This window comes from Ascidia mentula, chromosome 1, assembly GCF_947561715.1.
Source record: "Ascidia mentula chromosome 1, kaAscMent1.1, whole genome shotgun sequence".
NCBI lineage: Eukaryota > Metazoa > Chordata > Ascidiacea > Phlebobranchia > Ascidiidae > Ascidia > Ascidia mentula.
In genome coordinates this window covers 8,328,027-8,347,298 of record NC_138566.1, presented here as the reverse complement: position 1 = coordinate 8,347,298, position 19,272 = coordinate 8,328,027, and the positions used below count along the sequence as shown (strand labels likewise).

At 39.0% G+C, this 19,272-nt stretch overlaps 4 protein-coding genes, 1 long non-coding RNA gene and 1 pseudogene across 5 annotated transcripts; 3 read left to right on the top strand and 3 right to left on the bottom strand.

Annotated features, from left to right (window-relative positions):
* The first annotated feature begins 1,930 nt into the window (after positions 1 to 1,930).
* On the top strand, positions 1,931 to 3,292 carry LOC145908200 (transmembrane protein 183-like). Its single transcript, XM_082995425.1, has one exon. The coding sequence runs from the start codon at positions 2,051 to 2,053 to the stop codon at positions 3,092 to 3,094; it is 1,044 nt and encodes a 347-aa protein (XP_082851551.1). The 5' UTR covers positions 1,931 to 2,050; the 3' UTR covers positions 3,095 to 3,292.
* A 1,305-nt stretch (positions 3,293 to 4,597) lies between these two features.
* Positions 4,598 to 5,955, top strand: LOC145894141 (leptin receptor gene-related protein-like). The gene is made up of 5 exons (XM_082982616.1): positions 4,598 to 4,852; positions 5,020 to 5,060; positions 5,124 to 5,198; positions 5,262 to 5,448; positions 5,546 to 5,955. Exons 2-5 carry the CDS (start codon positions 5,047 to 5,049, stop codon positions 5,660 to 5,662), a joined length of 393 nt encoding a protein of 130 aa, XP_082838742.1. The 5' UTR covers positions 4,598 to 4,852; positions 5,020 to 5,046; the 3' UTR covers positions 5,663 to 5,955.
* A 24-nt stretch (positions 5,956 to 5,979) lies between these two features.
* Positions 5,980 to 8,095, bottom strand: LOC145894131 (uncharacterized). The gene has a single exon (XM_082982605.1). The coding sequence runs from the start codon at positions 8,086 to 8,088 to the stop codon at positions 6,055 to 6,057; it is 2,034 nt and encodes a 677-aa protein (XP_082838731.1). The 5' UTR covers positions 8,089 to 8,095; the 3' UTR covers positions 5,980 to 6,054.
* A 1,557-nt stretch (positions 8,096 to 9,652) lies between these two features.
* LOC145917905 (protein arginine N-methyltransferase 5-like) lies at positions 9,653 to 11,701 on the bottom strand. Its single transcript, XM_083003213.1, has one exon. The coding sequence runs from the start codon at positions 11,687 to 11,689 to the stop codon at positions 9,758 to 9,760; it is 1,932 nt and encodes a 643-aa protein (XP_082859339.1). The 5' UTR covers positions 11,690 to 11,701; the 3' UTR covers positions 9,653 to 9,757.
* LOC145917906 (uncharacterized) lies at positions 11,242 to 18,734 on the top strand. Its single transcript, XR_014405733.1, has 4 exons — positions 11,242 to 11,284; positions 17,986 to 18,124; positions 18,362 to 18,474; positions 18,598 to 18,734. It is a non-coding gene; the product is annotated as an uncharacterized LOC145917906 (long non-coding RNA).
* On the bottom strand, positions 15,686 to 17,682 carry LOC145917904 (protein arginine N-methyltransferase 5 pseudogene; annotated as a pseudogene).
* Positions 18,735 to 19,272: the final 538 nt, after the last annotated feature.

The window sequence follows — 19,272 nt, the reverse complement described above, 5'->3', positions numbered from 1 at the left end:
ACGCCTTGCAAGTGAACTACTGTAGGGTAATTAACGCATTTCTTGTGTAAACCGGAGCTTTATTTAACACACGAAAACAATAAAGCAACAAACTGATGAGGCTGGTCTGGTAATTTATGATTGTTTGCGAAAACTTCAATACTCTAGCGTGGTTGCTGGTTCCGTGGGCCGCAATACATTAAAAATATATTCTTTGTACTTATATTTTACCACATTCGTGTAGCTACAGCAGTAATAAAAAATGATTTTATCACTATAACTAATGAGTGACTTCATATATTCATAACTAATGTATAAACAAACACATTCATGTCGTTGTTTAACTTTGCTTCCATTGCTTCGCCACGATCGGGGGAGAAAACCAATATCCACTTGACATCACAAAAGGGAAGGCGAAGTCCCGCGGCTTTCAGGCGACTATGGTGTGAATCTCGACGCACAAGGCCACGGATAAACGATGCCTTTTTTAGTTAAACATTGCCCGCCCACATGTCAGATCATTAATATGGTTAAATCGCAATGCAACAAAACGACACGCCACTTGCTGGTTATTCTAATCCTTACAAGGCCCCCTGTAACGACGGTGATGGATGCTATCCGACTATCATCAAATAAAAGCGTGCGGTATCGCGCTAATCGTTTTCCCATGGATGACAGCGGCTGTCACCTTAAAACGACAATCACGCAATTGTTTGGGGCCTCAAATTTATTTGGGTCTTAGGTATGTAAGCTCTTTGTTTGCTAATCGTTCATTGCAGCGCCCCCTTTGAATATTGATCAACGTTAATTCGTCCCGTGGGGCAGAGTACTAGCTGTTATGTACACAGACACAAACGTGAAGAAAAGCTCCCTCTGTCGATAGTTTTGCAGATGGTATAGATATTTGTGATGAATAGACCACTGCCAACGTATTTGAATTCCCTGCGCTAACGATGCTTTCGCAGGACTATCCATCACCGATGAGACCGCCCCTTTCGATGTGGACGAGCCGCCGTGGTTGCTAAGACAAACACAGCTTTAGTTTAAAACAGTGCCTCCCGGCTCGTTAAGTTGTTCCACAAAACTTCAGAATCACAAATAAACAACCAAAAGCGATGTTTATACTTTTGCTAAAATTAAGATGGAAAAACAATTGTTTTAATATGAAAATAAATGCAAATATGTTTATGCTACCGGTGGTGATATTTCGATCGGTCAGGATTATAGTGATATAAATTGTTACTAATACTGTCATGCATATTATATTGCTGAATACTGCCCTTCTGGCAAACTTTATTTTATTTACGTTTCTCAACGTTTCGGTGATATATTTTTGTTCGCCCAGAAAATTAAAAATGTCGAAAATGGCATACCTTAAGTACGTTTGTGTGTTTTAAACACAAGCCGTAATGGGTGGCGGTTTGACATGTCATGAGTCAAAATCCAAATATTTTACCTGACTTCAGTCGGTGAGTATTTATTCCGCTTGGCTTAATTGTGCCGAGACTTTATAACGCATGTTTCGTAGTTCTTATCACGTTTGTCTTTGGCCTCATTTTGAATGTTCGTGGTTGTCCCTGTTGTCACTTTAGGTGTATTAACAGCAAATACACTTAAAGCTTTTATAGCTAACCCAACGAATTTGGAAAGCTTCGACGTGTCTCTGAGTTCATTAAATTGCCAAAAACAACGTCGCTAGGAATCGTGGTTATTGTCAGAATTTATACACGAACAGACACTGGGGTATTAAACGGCCACTATACCAAAAATACAAACCGATCTGCGAACACCGGGTTGAGAAACACCGATTTAAATCTCTAAAATTTACAGGTACCTAATATTAATTATCTGAACAAAGATAATGAGAAATGTGTAACTAGTCGTGTTACGCAACAATGGAGTTGCATGCTTGATTGCAGATCTTCACGATTGACTGAGAATACCAAGTTGACAAGAAAATATGAGAATTGAATACAGGAAAAGACTGGTTGTATGCCTGCATGCAAATACATGAATTGTCAGTACATATTCTTAAAATGAGTTGGTCCGTTATACTGTTAAAATCAGCGGCATGAAGAAAAATTCAAAAAGGAGTAAGTTGTTGACAGTGCACCTTCCTCCAAGTCAGACCAACTTAAAAATAAAACATTCTGCCGATGCAAAGAAAATTCCAAACAGACCGAGTAAAATGCATGTGAAAACTTTGTACAACAAAGCCGAATTTCTTAAAGAAGAGCTCATTGAAAGTGAATCTAACGGCAATGACAATAAAGATGATCCATCACCATTTCTACATCATCATCAGAATGAATCTCAACCAGTGGATGCACCATCAAGTGGATTTGTTGTGTACCCATTAGATCTGTGGTTTATTTTGTCAGAATACATAGCACCTGAACTGATAGGAAAGTTTGCTTTATTGTGCAAGTCATCTCATTATGTCACAACTACAGTTGCGTTTTATAAACGTCTTTGGTTGAGACATGACCCTGTTTTAAAAATGGGACGGTGCTCTGAGTTGCAGAAAAAAATCAGCAATAATGTGAACAGATATATGTCCAAAAACGAAGGAAAACAATTAAAACCTAATGTAATTAGAGGTTTATATTATTGTTATCCACTGTTCCAGTCGAAAGTAAAACTGGATCCTCACAATGAGGATTTGGAGGTGTTGTATGGATTAAAGTGTCTTATGCAATGGCATAGTGTCCAAGGTTCAGGCTATGCAAAGCGCCACATGTTTAACTTTAAATTTAAAAAATGTGACCATACCATCCTCAAAGGAAGAAAACAGAAGAAGTACACCGAAAACTTTTGGATCAACAACGAAGAAGGTTGTTGTGTGCTGCAAATTACCTGCAAAGAATATGTGGATTTTTTCAAGACCCAAGTCTCGGGTTTAATTATAACCAAAGGATATATAACTGTAAGCTCAAATATGATGAGCCGAAAAGTGAAAATGATTTTTCATAAACATTTACAAAAACCTCTGTCAGTGAAACATTATAGGGACAACCTTGGAGAAGCGGTAATTTTGTGTGGTGTCATGTCTCACCAAATCATTAACTGGTGGGACCCTGCATACCCATTTAATAACATCAAGCATACCAATTAAATTTACTGTTTTTGTTGCAATAGTAGTTTCTTCTGCAATTTATACTTTACTGCAAAGTTACAAGTTTTAAAACACTGTCAAATTTTTAATGTTGATAATATGCATGTATAGAAAATAATCATTTCAGCAATGTTGTGGCATTACCACTTAATATTGATTAAAACGACCCTGGATAGATCACTGAGAATTTCTGGTTGAGAAACCCTGACTTAAGGAATAGCAAACAAATGCTACCTGCAAAAAAGTGTGTGTGGATCCTTTGTGCAATTCATATTTATTCAATGAAAGCACTTATGCAATTACATGAAACTGATTCATGTCTGAGAAGCATGTGAAATATTTATACACAGAAATTTAAAAAGAAAGGTTGGCAGCAGAGGGCGTTCCATAATCTCACTTTCCTCACTAGAGCAGAAGTAAACTTTTTTCACCAAGGACCAGAAAAACATCAATAATTTGACAGGCTGGCCAATAATCCATGCGAGTGCCAAGTGAATGCGATTTGTTCGCACTGCAGCATTCAAGGTTCCGACCTTATATAGCGTCAACAATGGGCCTGACGTCAAAATGCTGCCAGTAACGATGCATTGGTTTAGGTAGGAGTTCTTCATTAGAACGCGTGTAGCGCTTTGGTAAATCATTTTGTGGGATTTTGTTTGTTTATACTAAAATTTACGGAATTTTCCTAACTTTAGTTATACGCTCAAACACAAGACATAAAGAGATAAGCTCTGTTATCAGTTTCTGTGTCCGTTTTATATTGAAACAAACGTTTTATTTAAGGGAGATGAAGATGACTTCCATAGGTATTCAAAGTAATCGATGAGTTCGGAGAAATGTCAGGGTGTAAATTGAACGTTACACAGTCCTCCAACTCCACAACACCATAGATTCTTTGACCACACAGATATTATTAAAAATAGTTCTCTAACTCCACCACACGGATGTCATTAAAAACAGTCCTCTAGCTCCACCACACGGATTTTATTTAAAATAATCCTTTAGCTCCACCACACGGATGTCATTTTAAACGGTCCTCTAGCTCCACCACACGGATGTCATTTTAAATAGTCCTCTTGCTTCACGACACGAATGTCATTTAGAATAATCCTCTAGCTCCACCACACAGACATATTTTTGTTTTCGGTTGCAACGTTTGGTTCATAACTGTACAAACACTCTTGTCCACTTAGCTCACATGATGATAATTTCTGCCCCACGAGTCGTAGAGTTTGACAACCCTGTAAAAGTTTATACATGCAGTAAACCCCAGTGCGTTAGAAGCGTATCCCACAGAACATCGCCAGAAAGTTTTGGGTCGCTTTCTGCAAACAAGGCGAAAAATTACAAACGGAACAAATTTACAAAACCCGCTGACACATCCTATCATGCTCAAAAGAGGGGCCATGGCCAACAGCATATTGACCGCTACGCTTTACTAAACACGCCAAATAGGGTGAGGTTATGGGTCACTGAACATGAAAATACATCTTGTGACAGAGAATAGAAGCTTTACGAAGTGAGCTGAATCAGCGAAGGTACGTGCACCGTACACAAACTGCGGTATATTACTCTGTGTGCTATTGGTCATTTAACTTACCTGACGCTTAACATTTAACGAAAAACAGTTTGGCCTATTAGTTCGTGATTGCCGCCAGGCGCCATAGGCCTACATGCTCAGTCAGTGCAATTGCAAATAAGTGGACCCTTAAGGACTGAGGTTCTCAATTATCGCATCCATATACTTCATACTTGTGGGTAAGTTTTCCATATTCCATTGCTTCCTGCTAGTAGTAAATCACATATTTGTTTAGACATGGCCAGAAAGGACAACATTTAACGTTTGTGGTGAATCAATAAATAATAAAGTTATATCCCTGCTTTGAAAAAACTACTACCTAAACAGTATTATTTTGCTTTCTTAGGTGATTTCAGCAATTTCTGAGATCGTCATGGCTGTAAAAGGGTTAGTTGTAATTAATAAAGGTTAAGCAATTGATGGTATTCACATACACTTATCATTTTTAAGGTTGGTATTACTTGCTTTGGCTGGATCAGCATCCTTAACTTTTCTCATGTTATCCTGCGTTTTACCACAGTTTGGGTAAGTAATTTGTGCTTAATTAAAGTTTTCTCAATGTTCATAATATTCCTATTGTTCTTCTAGAGTCTACTGGCCACTGTTTGTTTTGATGTTCTATTTTATGTCTCCGATCCCTATTATAATAGCCAAGCGATTGGCTGGTGATGCTGATGCTACAAGTACTGCTTGCAAAGAACTGGCAGTTTTCTTTACCACAGGAATCGTGATATCAGCTTTTGGCCTGCCAGTAATTTTGGCACATGCATCCATTGTAAGTACTAGAGTGTACCTTTTTTATTGTTAATTGTAAACTTGTCTTGACCTATTTGATGACATATTTTTAAACCAACATTATTTTGCACTTTTAGATAAAATGGGGATCCTGTGCATTTGTTTTGGCTGGAAACATCATTGCCTTTTTGACTATTCTTGGATTTTTTATGTACTTTACACAAGATTCAGATTATGAATTTCAAAGATGGTGATTAGTGCGTATACATCTTCTACTTTGCAGTATATTGTATATTTTATAAATGCAGAAAGCCTGCTGTATCTGAAATGTTTTGATATGATTAAGGTAAAATATTATGATAGGGGTCATATCCAAAATCGTTTTATGGATTTTTTTAATTTAAACACAAGTTTACTGTGAATAGCAGGGTTCTTTGTGTGCATGTTGTGTATTTTTATGCTTTATACATTTTCGAGAATATCTGTTCAATAAGTGGGTATATAGTTCGATGTAATTGAAAATATCAAAACTCTGCACCACGTAAAAGTATTGTAGTAATTTATTGCACAGACAGAAATGGTTTTCAAAGGCAGTGAATCTCTATTCATACAGTGATACAAAATGAAATAGTCACATTTACAAAGTTTACAAAAGAGCGCCACAACTACTTTTTTCAATCAATTTTGGTGAAAACATAGCTGTCCCAACAACAGCTCCCTTTGTAGAAAAATGCCAATTTTCAATTCCTGTGGTTGCATTAATTGCATAAAACAAGTTGTCATTGCATCCAATGTAGAGTGTTCCATATATATCCATTCTTGGGCTTGATATAAAGGAGTTTTTTCCAGTAAACTTCCACATGATACTTCCATCAAATGGATTTAGGGCGAAAAGACTATGGTTAATAGCTTGAAACAAATGCATGTCTGTAAGCAAAGGAGATGAAAGCACATCACTTCCCTGGTAATGTGTTTGCCATTGTACAGACCTTGACTTCATAGCTATGCACATAACAACACCATTTGTTGTTGTCAGAAACACCCATTCACCATCTTTACTTATGACTGGGGATGCATTACAATAGCCTCCAATATCAAGTTTCCAAATCAAAACTCCAGTCGTAAAATCTATCACGTGAATGTGGTTGTCATAACTAGATATGACAACTATCTCTTCACTTCTGGGAACAGCCGGAGATGCAAATACTGGTGCACCCGATGAGTACCCCCAAATAACTTTCCCATTTGCAGAATCTAGTTTGAGAACAGTGTTCGATGAAATTTCGGCAGTATTAGACATATGTGACTCTGCCATTACACAAACAATAACAGAATTTTTACTCATATGTGGAGATGCCCACAATTCACCACCAAATGTCCCTGCTTTCCACAAACGTGTACCATTCTCAGCAAATGCATAAACGTGCATATCTAGGGATGCAACAATAACCGTTGAAGTTTGGACACTGTTTCTAACAGCAGCAGCAACACCATCACCTAGGGATGCCTTCCAAAGTATTACCCCTTTGAGTGCATCAAAAGCATACAAATTTCCATCTTCACCAGCAAAGAAAACAGTACCCTCATCATTATTTAAAACTGGAGTGGAACCCGCATCACTGCCAGTTTGATGTTTCCACAACAAACTACCCTTTGAGTCTATGGCATAGAATGCTCCATCATCAGAGCCAAAATATATGTTGTACACAGTATCAAAAGGAGGATCAGTGTTTCTTTCCATTTCCATGTTTGGTGCCATTGAAACCTGAAGATTTGGACAGTCTATATGATCTGGTGCTGCTTCTCTAATTTCAGCAAATTTTTTGACATATTCTACAATCCTGAATGAATTTTCAATGCCGTTAGCATCAAATACATCTAACCAATAGTTAAATCCAATGTTGGGTGTCCCAGCAGAAGTAACATAATGCCACCAATATTGTGGTATATACAATAAATCTCCAGGGTGGGTGGTGATACTGTAAAATCCTATGTCAGACACTAGAGGATACTTCGTCAAGTCAACTTCTTCTGGATTAACTGGTGAAAGTCCTGCTTGCAGTGTATACGAATCTGCATATGCATGTTCAGAAAAGGTGTAGTTTGCAAGAAGCCAGGTTTTTGTTCCAGACAACTGCAGAAATATATTTTCAGAGCCATCCTGGTGGAAGACCGAAGATGCTTTACTATTTGTGTACAAGAGATTGGTAGAAACCAATTTGTTCAATATTTCATCACAGTGAAGTGCAAATGGTAAAGGAAAATGCTTCATAAGTGTGCTATTAATGGGTAGTGGTGAATCCCAGTACAAATTTTCGTCTTTTGACTTTTCCATGAATTCTTCAAAACTAACTCTTACTTCCACAGGCCACCCGGTGGTCCAAATTGGCCTTTGATAAGCTTTGCCGTTAATGTGTTGCAAGTTTTCCAATAAGACATCTGGTGTGATTTGTGAAATCCCTGTTTGCCACAATTTATTTTTAGGTCTGATGAGAACAGGAGTGCTTGTGTGGATGTACTTTTCATAAAAGTCCATAGGTGAAGGTTCATACTGAAGTACAGAAATGCTTCCTAAGTCCTCAGTTACTTCAGTGAGTTTATGCTGTTTTGTCAGCATACCCATGTTAAGCAAAATCATAAAAATAGACAAACTTTTCATTTCTTTAAAAATACTCCACATTTTCTGAATGATCACCTATTACCAAAAAAACATCAGTTATTCATGTTTAACTAGAAATTAACAGATTGTTTGTAAATCACACGGGCACCGAACGGGAAATCCCCTACATTCATAATGACAAGCACATGTCGCAATCACCAATAACAACATTGTGAATAACGTGCATCTAATATTTGCCAGTACTTGTTGTCATAACTGCAATATTGCCGAATGTGTCAAGATATTATCCATTAAAGTATCAAAAAAGTTACTCTTGCAGTAATATTTGTGCTGAGACGTAACTGCACTCTGCACATCCTTATATATATTTAGAAACTTTTTAAATCCTGTGATAGTGCGACAACCTTGTGTAGAAAAATTACAGTTTTACAAAACCTCAGACAGCTGTTTTTTCTGAACTGACTAGTGCAAAACCTCAGGCACTGAAGGAAGGAAATGTGATTTCCTCTTTCCTAACTTTCGAGAAACTCTTCGGGCCTGTCAGTCAACTGTATAACATTTTGTTGTGTTGTTTTGACATTAAGATTGCACTGTTTTATATAGGGTATTAATTTTTTTTTTTTTTTCTAGTGTTGTTTTTGTATAAAACGTTTATGCTTCATGTTTCATAAATCAGCCATTTGCTTGGTAGAGCAATCGCGCAGAATTCAATTTATTCTCATGGACTGAGAAAGCAACAGATTGCAATGCAAGCAACATGGAGAAGGCGGAAATAAAATTTTTGGACTGGCACTTTGGCGAACGTTGGAAAACCGGGGTCTGATGCATTGAAGGATTTATGACGTAACAAGGCGACTTCTTATTAAACTATAGCGGGAAATATCAGAACGTTTTCCAACATTGCACATAAGATTGACTGCTGTTTAAAAAACTCTACTAAAAACCTTTGGAATTACATCCTAAAAACGCAGCAAGATTAACCCTTCAAGATGCAATTGCGAACGATAAAACACAATGCAAGTGCAGAGAAACTGTCCCTGCACAAGTATCAAATTCGAAATAATAACAATCGCCACTTACTTTTGGATAGTTCCCAAAGCGTACAATTCACAATAAAGCTGCGAAGCCTATATGAACCTCGTGATCAAAATACGAGAGCTGAGATCGCCAAATATAAAGGGTCTGCGCAGTGGGGCGATCCGGACTTGTTATGCGAAAGCATGGTAATACTTCTGCGGTTTCATAATAAAATGCCTCCTGGTCCCTTATTCTTAAATCGCGCGTCTACAAACTCCCGACCCAGTCGAGTTCCGCTTTTTAGTATCAAAGCGAACGGTGTTTTTTTGACCGGGGCATTTGGGTCCCTGGCTATACTTCGACAAAAAAAGGCCTAAAACCGAAAACGACAGGCGGGGTCGGCCAGGTATTAGCGCATTAAGGTTATTTCAAGTTTAATACGTGGCTGACTTATCTTATTTTTTCATGTAAATGAACTCATCTGACTCAACATCTGGTCCAAATGAAATTCATCATTATGTTGTTGAAACATCCTACTATGTGCTCTACTTCAAGCCACAACTGATGCACCAATAAAACAAATTTTGTGCAATTGTTATTTTACTTCACTTAGCATGACACATTGTATGGTGATTACACTATACATGAACTCATTCACATAGTGGAAACTTGTAAAACTCGAAAAGAAATACTTGAACAAACCAAACACATTTTACAGGCCTATTGTATATGAACGTCCAGCTGGGTTATGAATGGGTGACACAGAGGGCTCTGCGACAGCCCATTCATACCACACTTTGGTAGCAGAACAGCAGCGCCAAATGTCAAATTGTATGTTATCATTCTCTTTTACTGCTATGGGGGTCTGCAGGGGAAAAAACATGGGAAACCAACTAAACATGCCAGGGGAGTGAGTTTTGGGAACAATGCTGATACAAACATCATCATACAATGTTGAATGAAAGTAACCAGCGAACCCATGTAGTATGCTAAAGCTGCTAACATTGAAAGTCATCTCAGCATGGCGAATATTTCTCAGGTGATCTTTAGTTTTCAAGGAATTGCTTGCATTTTTCTGGTCAGGTTGTTCTGCTTTTGATTTTGGGTGAGTAAATGTAAAAACTTCCTTGGGTTCAGCAAGTTCATTATAATTATGCATTCGGACAACATATGGTGTTTCAAAGGCAGTTTCTTTTGGTTTGTCAGTATCTTGAAGTGCTGCACCAATGACTTCATTGTACAACTTTTGGGAAGACACTGGACATAGGTACGAGGTATATGATGTAGGAATACTGACGGCATCTGGCTTTAGAAAACGCTCAGCCCCATCAAGACATTCAGGTGACAATTCATTATCTCCAAAGGAGCCCAATAGCTCTGAAACAATAACATCAGCCAACTCTGGTGCTTCCCATTCTCTCATATCACATGAAACTATGGTAACATCTTCGTTAACCCATTCCTTTCTTTTAAGCAACTCCAGAGTCACCGCAGCATTTGCATTCTTCTCAACTGCATAGCATTTGATTGATATGTTAGCTTTGGCTGCTGCTTGCAGAGTTGCCCTCACAAGAGGCCCCCTTCCTGCTCCTAGCACCATTACCACAAGCTTGGGTACACCATCCATGTTTTTGCTCTTGGCAGCTAAACACTTAAATATCGCTTCCTGATACTGGTAATATTTAATGGGATCTTTTTCAAATGTCTCATATGTGGCAGATTCAAGATTGTCCATTAAAGGTTGAAGGGGTGCTTGGAGGTAGTCTTCATAACCTCGGCTAAAAGACTCGTATTGGTCGAGGGGAGGAATGTTAGCTTGTAAGTGAGCAATATACTGCCTGTATACTTTCAGGCCAAATGGTGGTTCATTATTTCCAGTGATTACTATTTGGCAATTCTGCCTAAAGAAATGCATCATTAGGGCCTGATGGGATCTTGACAGAACAGGGTAACCTTTTTTGTTTGTAAGGAAAATGCTGGTCGGAAGGACAACTGATCTTACAGGTTCCCCCAACCATTGGTTTACCAACATCTTGTCTGGTAAGTCTGCAGTTATTTCCAATGCTAATCCGATCCTATGGTTGTGATTACAGAGTGAACGAAATTTGTTCCACCAATGCCATGTGTCAACACTGTTTCTTTTCCTCATGTTGGATTCACCTTCTTCATTCATATCTGTGGTTTTACATGTCATGGGTACATTTACCCACACAGTCATGTTATGGTGACTGGTAAGCAAGTGAGTATAAATGCACTTGGCAAGACTTGCACAGTCAGGACTTGGAATGCTGAGCCAAATGGCTGGGAGGCTCAGGTAGGCTGCAAAATTAAGTTCTTGAATAAGTGCCCTTTCCATGTTAGCTTTATCTAAATTGGAATCAGAATGTAAAGTCAACCACTTGGAAATCTTTCCAACAATTAAAGAACACCATTCTTGTCCAATCAACATAAAGTCTGGGTTCGTTTCATCCCCCAATTTGTCCCCACTCTCAGCATCACCGAAAGACACTTTTTTCATTGGGTTGACGAGATTCAAACAGACAAAGTCAAAACCTTCGCCATTACAAGCTTCCAATGCTTCCTGTAGGTTGGGTTCAAAACCCAAATCAAAACCACAAGACAGCTTGTATTTATGCGAAGCCATTTTGAATTTACCCTATCTGTCAAAGCACCATATTAGTTTAGGTTGAGAAATTCACTTAAACAAATATTTTAAATCTTTTTTTCGTTTTGTGAGCAATTGCAACTTTATAAAACAGATTTTATTCCAATAATTACCAAATTACTCAACTTTGGTGCACAAGTTTGGTTTAAACTATGCGGAAGTTTACATACTGCTTTTCAATAACCCTTGCATGCAAAATGCAACATAATATAAAGAAGCTTGCCCTGTTTCATCTTTTCAAAAATTTTCATTTCAGTAGGCCATGCCAAGCCGCATTGCCGCTCACTACTTTCCACATGACTGGTTTTACCTTTACCACCACGTCATAGATATCTTCGATTATTGGACGGAACGAAATTACATTATAGAGTCAGAAAACAGTCTTGTATTGTATGATTGCGTCAATCAAGTATTTTCTTAAATTTGTAATGTTTAGTATAACGTAGGTTTAGTTACATGGACTATGTAAAATTATATTACATCGTGTTTGTATAACTTTTGTTCGAGTTGTCGACGCTGATAAATATGTAATCAACCGTCGCGACAACACGTCAATTTGCCGAATCACGAAGTTACCTGTGGCAGACCATAGGAGCCTAATGAAATGGCACGTATTCCATTTTACCAGCATAGTAAGAGCAGCAATAATGGTTCTTTGTCGGAGTATGTGTTTAGTTTGTGTCATACTCAAATGTTTATTTGTAGTGGTTGTTCATTCCTCCACTATGTCGGATCACAAAGATGACTTTTTGATCAATTGCCTAAAGCACCGAAATGAGTAATACATATTTGAAGTTGCTTTGTCCGACATTGGCTCTTTCAGTACAAAAATAATTGTGTTTAGTTTAAATTGGTTGAACAATCTGCCAGAAAGAGATTTGGAAATAAAATGCAGGCGGTTTTTAAACAGTATTAGAAATGCAACAGATCACATCGGTAAGTGTAAAACATCAGGGGGGGGGGGATATTATCGTCTCATCGCCGTTTCAGAAACGGTATTTCAGAAGAAAAATCATCTGACAGTGCTACTCATTCTTGCCAATCCCGATGTGGCATAATAACACAACAAACACAATATATATACTATCACTGAGTGGTAGAATGGCAAAAGCTTTTCAACGGAAGTGGGTTTACATATACGAACCTCATCTGATATAAAAACAGACACAGTGAAGAAATTCATCAATGACGTAACGAAATTCCTGTTGCCGACCTATTGATAAGTATAATGCTTGATTCATTTAATCTGTTTAAAACCTCCATCGCCGTTTCAGAAACGGTATTTCAGAAGAAAAATCATCTGACTGTGCTACTCATCTTGCCAATCCCGATGTGGCATAATAACACAACAAACACAATATATACTATCACTGAGTGGAAGAATGGCAAAAGCTTTTCAACGGAAGTGGGTTTACATATACAAACCTCATCTGATATAAAAACAGACACAGTGAAGAAATTCATCAATGGCGTATGCTGTTGCCTAGCTATTGATAAGTATAATGCTTGATTCATTTTATCTGTTGTAAAACCTCATTCTATTCAGTTAGTTAACAACTCGTATTTGTTTAGCTGCTGTTGTTTTTCGCTAGCAGGTAGAACTTTAGTTTTTTTTTGACAGGAACAAAAAATGGATATCAGGAGGTTTCTAAATAAACGCAAATCAGAGGAAAATAAATACAAACCAGAAACGCTTGCTGAACCAACAAAGCAGCTTAGAGGGAACAAACAGTTGGTCACTGCAACCAATCAAATTCCACCCCAAACACCACCTGCGAAAGTGGCCATGCAGTCACTTGCCTCAAGATAGGGACATAGGGCTATACGTTAAAATCACAGAACGTTTGATTGATGAAAAACTATACGACCTCCTGATCAAAACATATGTTCCACCAATTGAATACAATTATAACAACGATTATCATGGTCCCCGCTCCTTCCGCCACGCGTGGATAGGCCAATATCCTCCATGGCTGGCCTACTCAAGTCTTTTGAAAGGTGCTCTGTGCAGGTATTGTGTGTTGTTTCCTCAACCAGTACATCGAGGGAAAATGGGCGCGTTTATCGTGACCCCTTTTGTTAAATATAAAAGATTTTAACGACTGCGCGAGCAATCACATCCCTTGCAAAAAGGCGCCTTGTAAGATTGTACAAGTTTTCTCTACGCTGTGCAAAACCCAGCGCTGTCAATCTTGGGTCAAATGGATCAAGCAGTTAACAAACCAGTCACAAAAACTTCTTTCTATCCTATCAAGCATTTTATTTTGCTGCAGTCATGATATTGCATTGAGGGGAAAGGAGAGTACATCGGGTAACTTCTGTGACCTACTGCAGTTCAGGATAGAAGAAGGGGACACGATCCTGAAGGATCACATGGATAATGCAAGTAAGAATGCGAAATACACGTATGTTCGTATACAGAACGAGTTCATAACTCTCTCTGGAGAAGTACTGAGAGATGGTGATGTAGAAGCAGCAAATAATTCAATTGGATTTTCCATCGTTGCAGACGAAACTGCAGACATTTCAGGCACGGAGCAGCTGTCCATCGGTGTAAGATTTGTTGAGCTGCAAGGTCAGCAAAATGACATACCCTACATATGTGAGGAATTCCTTGGATTCATTCCTCTGCAAGGGATGGACGCTGCCACAATTGCAGATGCTATCATCAACCAAGCAAAGAAATTTGGTCTTAATCTAAACAAACTCCATGGCCAAGGCTACGATGGATGCTCAACAATGGCAGGAAAAGACAACAATGTTCAGGCCTGTATCATAATCATCCACCCCAAACCCACGTTTGTGCACTGCTCTGCACATCGACTTAGTTTGGTTGCTCATGATTTAAATTCCGTCACAGATGTAAGCTACACAAATTGGACTGTGAAGTTTATACTAAAACTTTTCTGTGAAGTGCAATGCGCAGGAGACTGGTTTCAAATGTTAATTATTGTGTGAAGCCAGATGGAGTGCAAATTGAAAAAGCATTCGTGAGTTTTCAGATAACTTTTTTGCAATGTATACACAACTGGAGCAACTTGACACAAACCAGCACGAGTCACGAAGTACGCGCCAGACGGCACATCAACTTAAGTGTACAACAGGAACCACGGTGTTTCTTGTCTGTCTAAAGATCATTGCGAAGTACTCGGCAATGCTGGGGCCAGTTACCCAACAGCTACAGGCAATTGACATGGACATGATGAGGGTTCGAAATCACATTTACTTGTTGGGAAAAGCTTTCCGAGCTCACGTAGAGGGTGCTCGAGCCTGTGTCCGCGCCCCCCTGCGGTTCTACGGTTTCATAATAAAATGCCTCCTGGTCCCGTCTTAAGCCACGCATCTACAAGTCTGCAAACTTACGACCCCGCCGAGTTCTCCTGTTTTTAGTATCAAAGCGAACGGTCTTTGTTTTTTTGACCGGGGCATATTTGTCCCTACCAGCTACTTCGAAACGACGGGCGGGCCAGGTATCGGCGCATTAAGGATTTCCCGCCAAGTGCAAAGGAAGTCGGGCTGGCAAGGACTTAGGGATGACGTAGATGTTGGGATATGGTTGGCAAGGATATAAGGAGTGTTGGTTGGGGTACCTATAGGTATAGGTAAGGGAAAGATATCACGGTTACTAAATTAGTCCAGTTGTGCTTTTCGATATGTTTTAATTTGCTTGCTATTTAGGGATATTGTGACAACACAAATTTTCTCCAGTTGACAATGTATAGCGAACGAATTTGCTGATGGGCAGGTTTTTCATTGACTGTGTTACGTTAGAAGGTAAATATGTAAATAAATTTTTCATGTAATAAATTCATCTGACTCAACATCCAGTCCAAATAAAATTCATCATTATGCTGCTGAAACATCCTACTATGTGCTCTACTACAAGCCACCACTGATGCACCAATAAAACAAATTTTGTACAATTGTTATTTTACTTCACATTATTACATAATTACACTATACATGAACTCACTGGAAACTCGTAAATCTCGAAAAGAAATACTTAGACGAACCAAACACATTTCACAGGCCTATTGCATATGAACGTCCAGCTGGGTTATGAATAGGTGACACAGAGGGCTCTGCGACAGCCCATTCATACCACACCTTGGAAGCAGAACAACAGCGCCAAATGTCAAACTTTATGTTATCGTTCTCTTTTACTGCTATGGGGGTCTGCAGTGGATAGAATATGGGAAACCAACTAAACATGCCAGGGGAGTGAGTTTTGGGAACAATGCTGATACAAACATCATCATACAATGTTGAATGAAAGTAACCAGCGAACCCATGTAGTATGCTAAAGCTGCTAACATTGAAAGTCATCTCAGCATGGCGAATATTTCTCAGGTGATCTTTAGTTTTCAAGGAATTGCTTGCATTTTTCTGGTCAGGTTGTTCTGCTTTTGATTTTGGGTGAGTAAATGTAAAGACTTCCTTGGGTTGAGCGAGTTCATTATAATTATGCATTCGGACAACATATGGTGTTTCAAAGGCAGTTTCTTTTGGTTTGTCCGTATCTAGAAGTGCTGAACCAATGACTTCATTGTACAACTTTTGGGAAGACACTGGACATAGATATGATGTATATGATGTAGGAATGCTGACAGCATCTGGCTTTAGAAAACGCTCGGCCCCATCGAGACATTCAGGTGACAATTCATTATCTCCAAAGGAGCCCAATAGCTCTGAAACAATAACATCAGCCAACTCTGGTGCTTCCCATTCTCTCATATCACATGAAACTATGGTAACATCATCGTTAACCCATTCCTTTCTTTTAAGCAACTCCAGAGTCACCACAGCATTTGCATTTTTCTCAACTGCATAGCATTTGATTGATATGTTAGCTTTGGCTGCTGCTTGCAGAGTTGCCCTCACAAGAGGCCCCCTTCCTGCTCCTAGCACCATTACCACAAGCTTGGGTACACCATCCATGTTTTTGCTCTTGGCAGCTAAACACTTAAATATCGCTTCCTGATACTGGTAATATTTAATGGGATCTTTTTCAAATGTCTCATATGTGGCAGATTCAAGATTGTCCATCAAAGGTTGAAGGGGTGCTTGGAGGTAGTCTTCATAACCTCGGCTAAAAGAGTCGTATTGGTCGAGGGGAGGAATGTTATCTTGTAAGTGAGCAATATACTGCTTGTATACTTTCAGGCCAAATGGTGGTTCATTATTTCCAGTGATTACTATTTGGCAATTCTGCCTGAAGAAATGCATCATTAGGGCCTGATGGGATCTTGATAGAACAGGGTTACCTTTTTTGTCTGTAAGGAAAATGCTGGTCGGAAGGACAACTGATCTTACAGGTTCCCCTAACCATTGGTTTACCACCATCTTGTCTGGTAAGTCTGCTGTTATTTCCAATGCTAATCCTATCCTTTGGTGGTGATTACAGAGTGAACGAAATTTGTTCCACCAATGCCATGTGTCAACATTGTTTCTTTTCATCTGGTTGGATTCACCTTCTTCATTCATATCTTTGGTTGTACACGTCATGGGTACATTTACCCACACACTCATGTTATGGTGACTGGTAAGCAAGTGAGTATAAATGCACTTGGCAAGACTTGCACAGTCAGGACTTGGAATGTTGAGCCAAATGGCTGGGAGGCTCAGGTAGGCTGCAAAATTAAGTTCTTGAATAAGTGCCCTTTCCATGTTAGCTTTATCTAAATTGGAATCAGAATGTAAAGTCAACCACTTGGAAATCTTTCCAACAATTAACGAACACCATTCTTGTCCCATCAACATAAAGTCTGGGTTCGTTTCATCCCCCAATTTGTCTCCACTCTCAGCATCACCGAAAGAGACTTTTTTCATTGGATTGACGAGATTCAAACAGACAAAGTCAAAACCTTCGCCATTACGAGCTTCCAATGCTTCCTGTAGGTTGGGTTCAAAACCCAAATCAAAACCACAAGACAGCTTGTATTTATGCGATGCCATTTTGAATTTACCCTATATATATCTGTCAAAGCACCATGATTAGTTTAGGTTGAGAAATTCACTTAAACAAGTATTTCAAATCTTTTATTCGTTTTGTGAGCAATTGCAACTTTATAAAACAGATTTTATTCCAATAATTACCAAATTACTCAACTTTGGTTTAAACTATGCGTAAGTTTCTGCACCTTACTTCTTTTCGTTTTTCTTTGCCCCTCAATATGGTATACATACTGCTTTTCAATAACCCTTGCATGCAAAATGCAACATAATATAAAGAAGCTTGCCCTGTTTTATCTTTTCACACATTTTCATTTTTGTAGGCCATGCCATGCCGCATTGCCGCATTGCCGCTCACTACTTTCCACATGACTGGTTTTACCTTTACCACCACGTCAGGGATATTTTCGATCATTGGGCGGAACGAAATTACATCATAGAGTCAGAAAACAGTTTTGTATTGTATGATTGCGTCAATCGAGTATTTTCCTAAATTTGTAATGTTTAGTATAACGTAGGTGTAGTTACATGGACTATGTAAAATTATATTACATCGTGTTTGTATAACTTTTGTTGGAGTTGTCGACGCTGATAAATATGTAATGAACCGTCGCGACAACACGTCAATTTGCCGAATCACGAAGTTGCTTGTGGCAGACCATAGGAGCCTATCCTATCAAGCATTCTATTTTGCTGCAGTCATTATATTGCATTGCGGGAAAAGGAGAGTACATCGGGTAACTTCTGTGACCTACTGCAGTTCAGGATAGAAGAAGGGGACACGATCCTGAAGGATCACATGGATAATGCAAGTAAGAATGCGAAATACACGTCTGTACGTATACAGAACGAGTTCATAACTCTCTCTGGAGAAGTACTGAGAGATGGTGTTGTACAAGCAGCAAATAATTCAACTGGATTTTCCATCATTGCAGACGAAACTGCGGACATTTCAGGCACGGAGCTGTCCATCGCAAGGTCAGCAAAATGACATAGCCTCCATACGTGAGGAATTCCTTGGATTCATTCCTCTGCAAGGGATGGACGCTGTCACAATTGCAGATGCTATCATTAACCAAGAAAAAAAAATTGGTCTTTATCTAAGCAAAATCCATGGCCAAGGCTACGATGGATGCTCAACAATGGCAGGAAAAGACAATGGTGTTCAGGCCCGTATCATAATCATCTACCCCAAACCCACGTTTGTTCACTGCTCTGCACATCGACTGAGTTTGGTTGTTCATGATTTAAGTTCCGTCACAGATGTAAGCTACACAAATTGGACTGTGAAGTCCATACTAAAACTTTTCTGTGAAAGTCCAATGCGCAGGAGACTGGTTTCAAATGTTAATTATTGTGTGAAGTCGTGAGTTTTCAGATAACTTTTTTGCAATGTATACACAACTGGAGCAACTTGAGACAAACCAGCATGAGTCACGAAGTACGCGCCAGACGGCACATCAACTTAAGTGTACAACAGGAACCACGGTGTTTCTTGTCTGTCTAAAGATCATTGCGAAGTACTCGGCAATGCTGGGGCCAGTTACCCAACAGCTACAGGCAATTGACATGGACATGATGAGGGTTCGAAATCACATTTACTTGTTGGG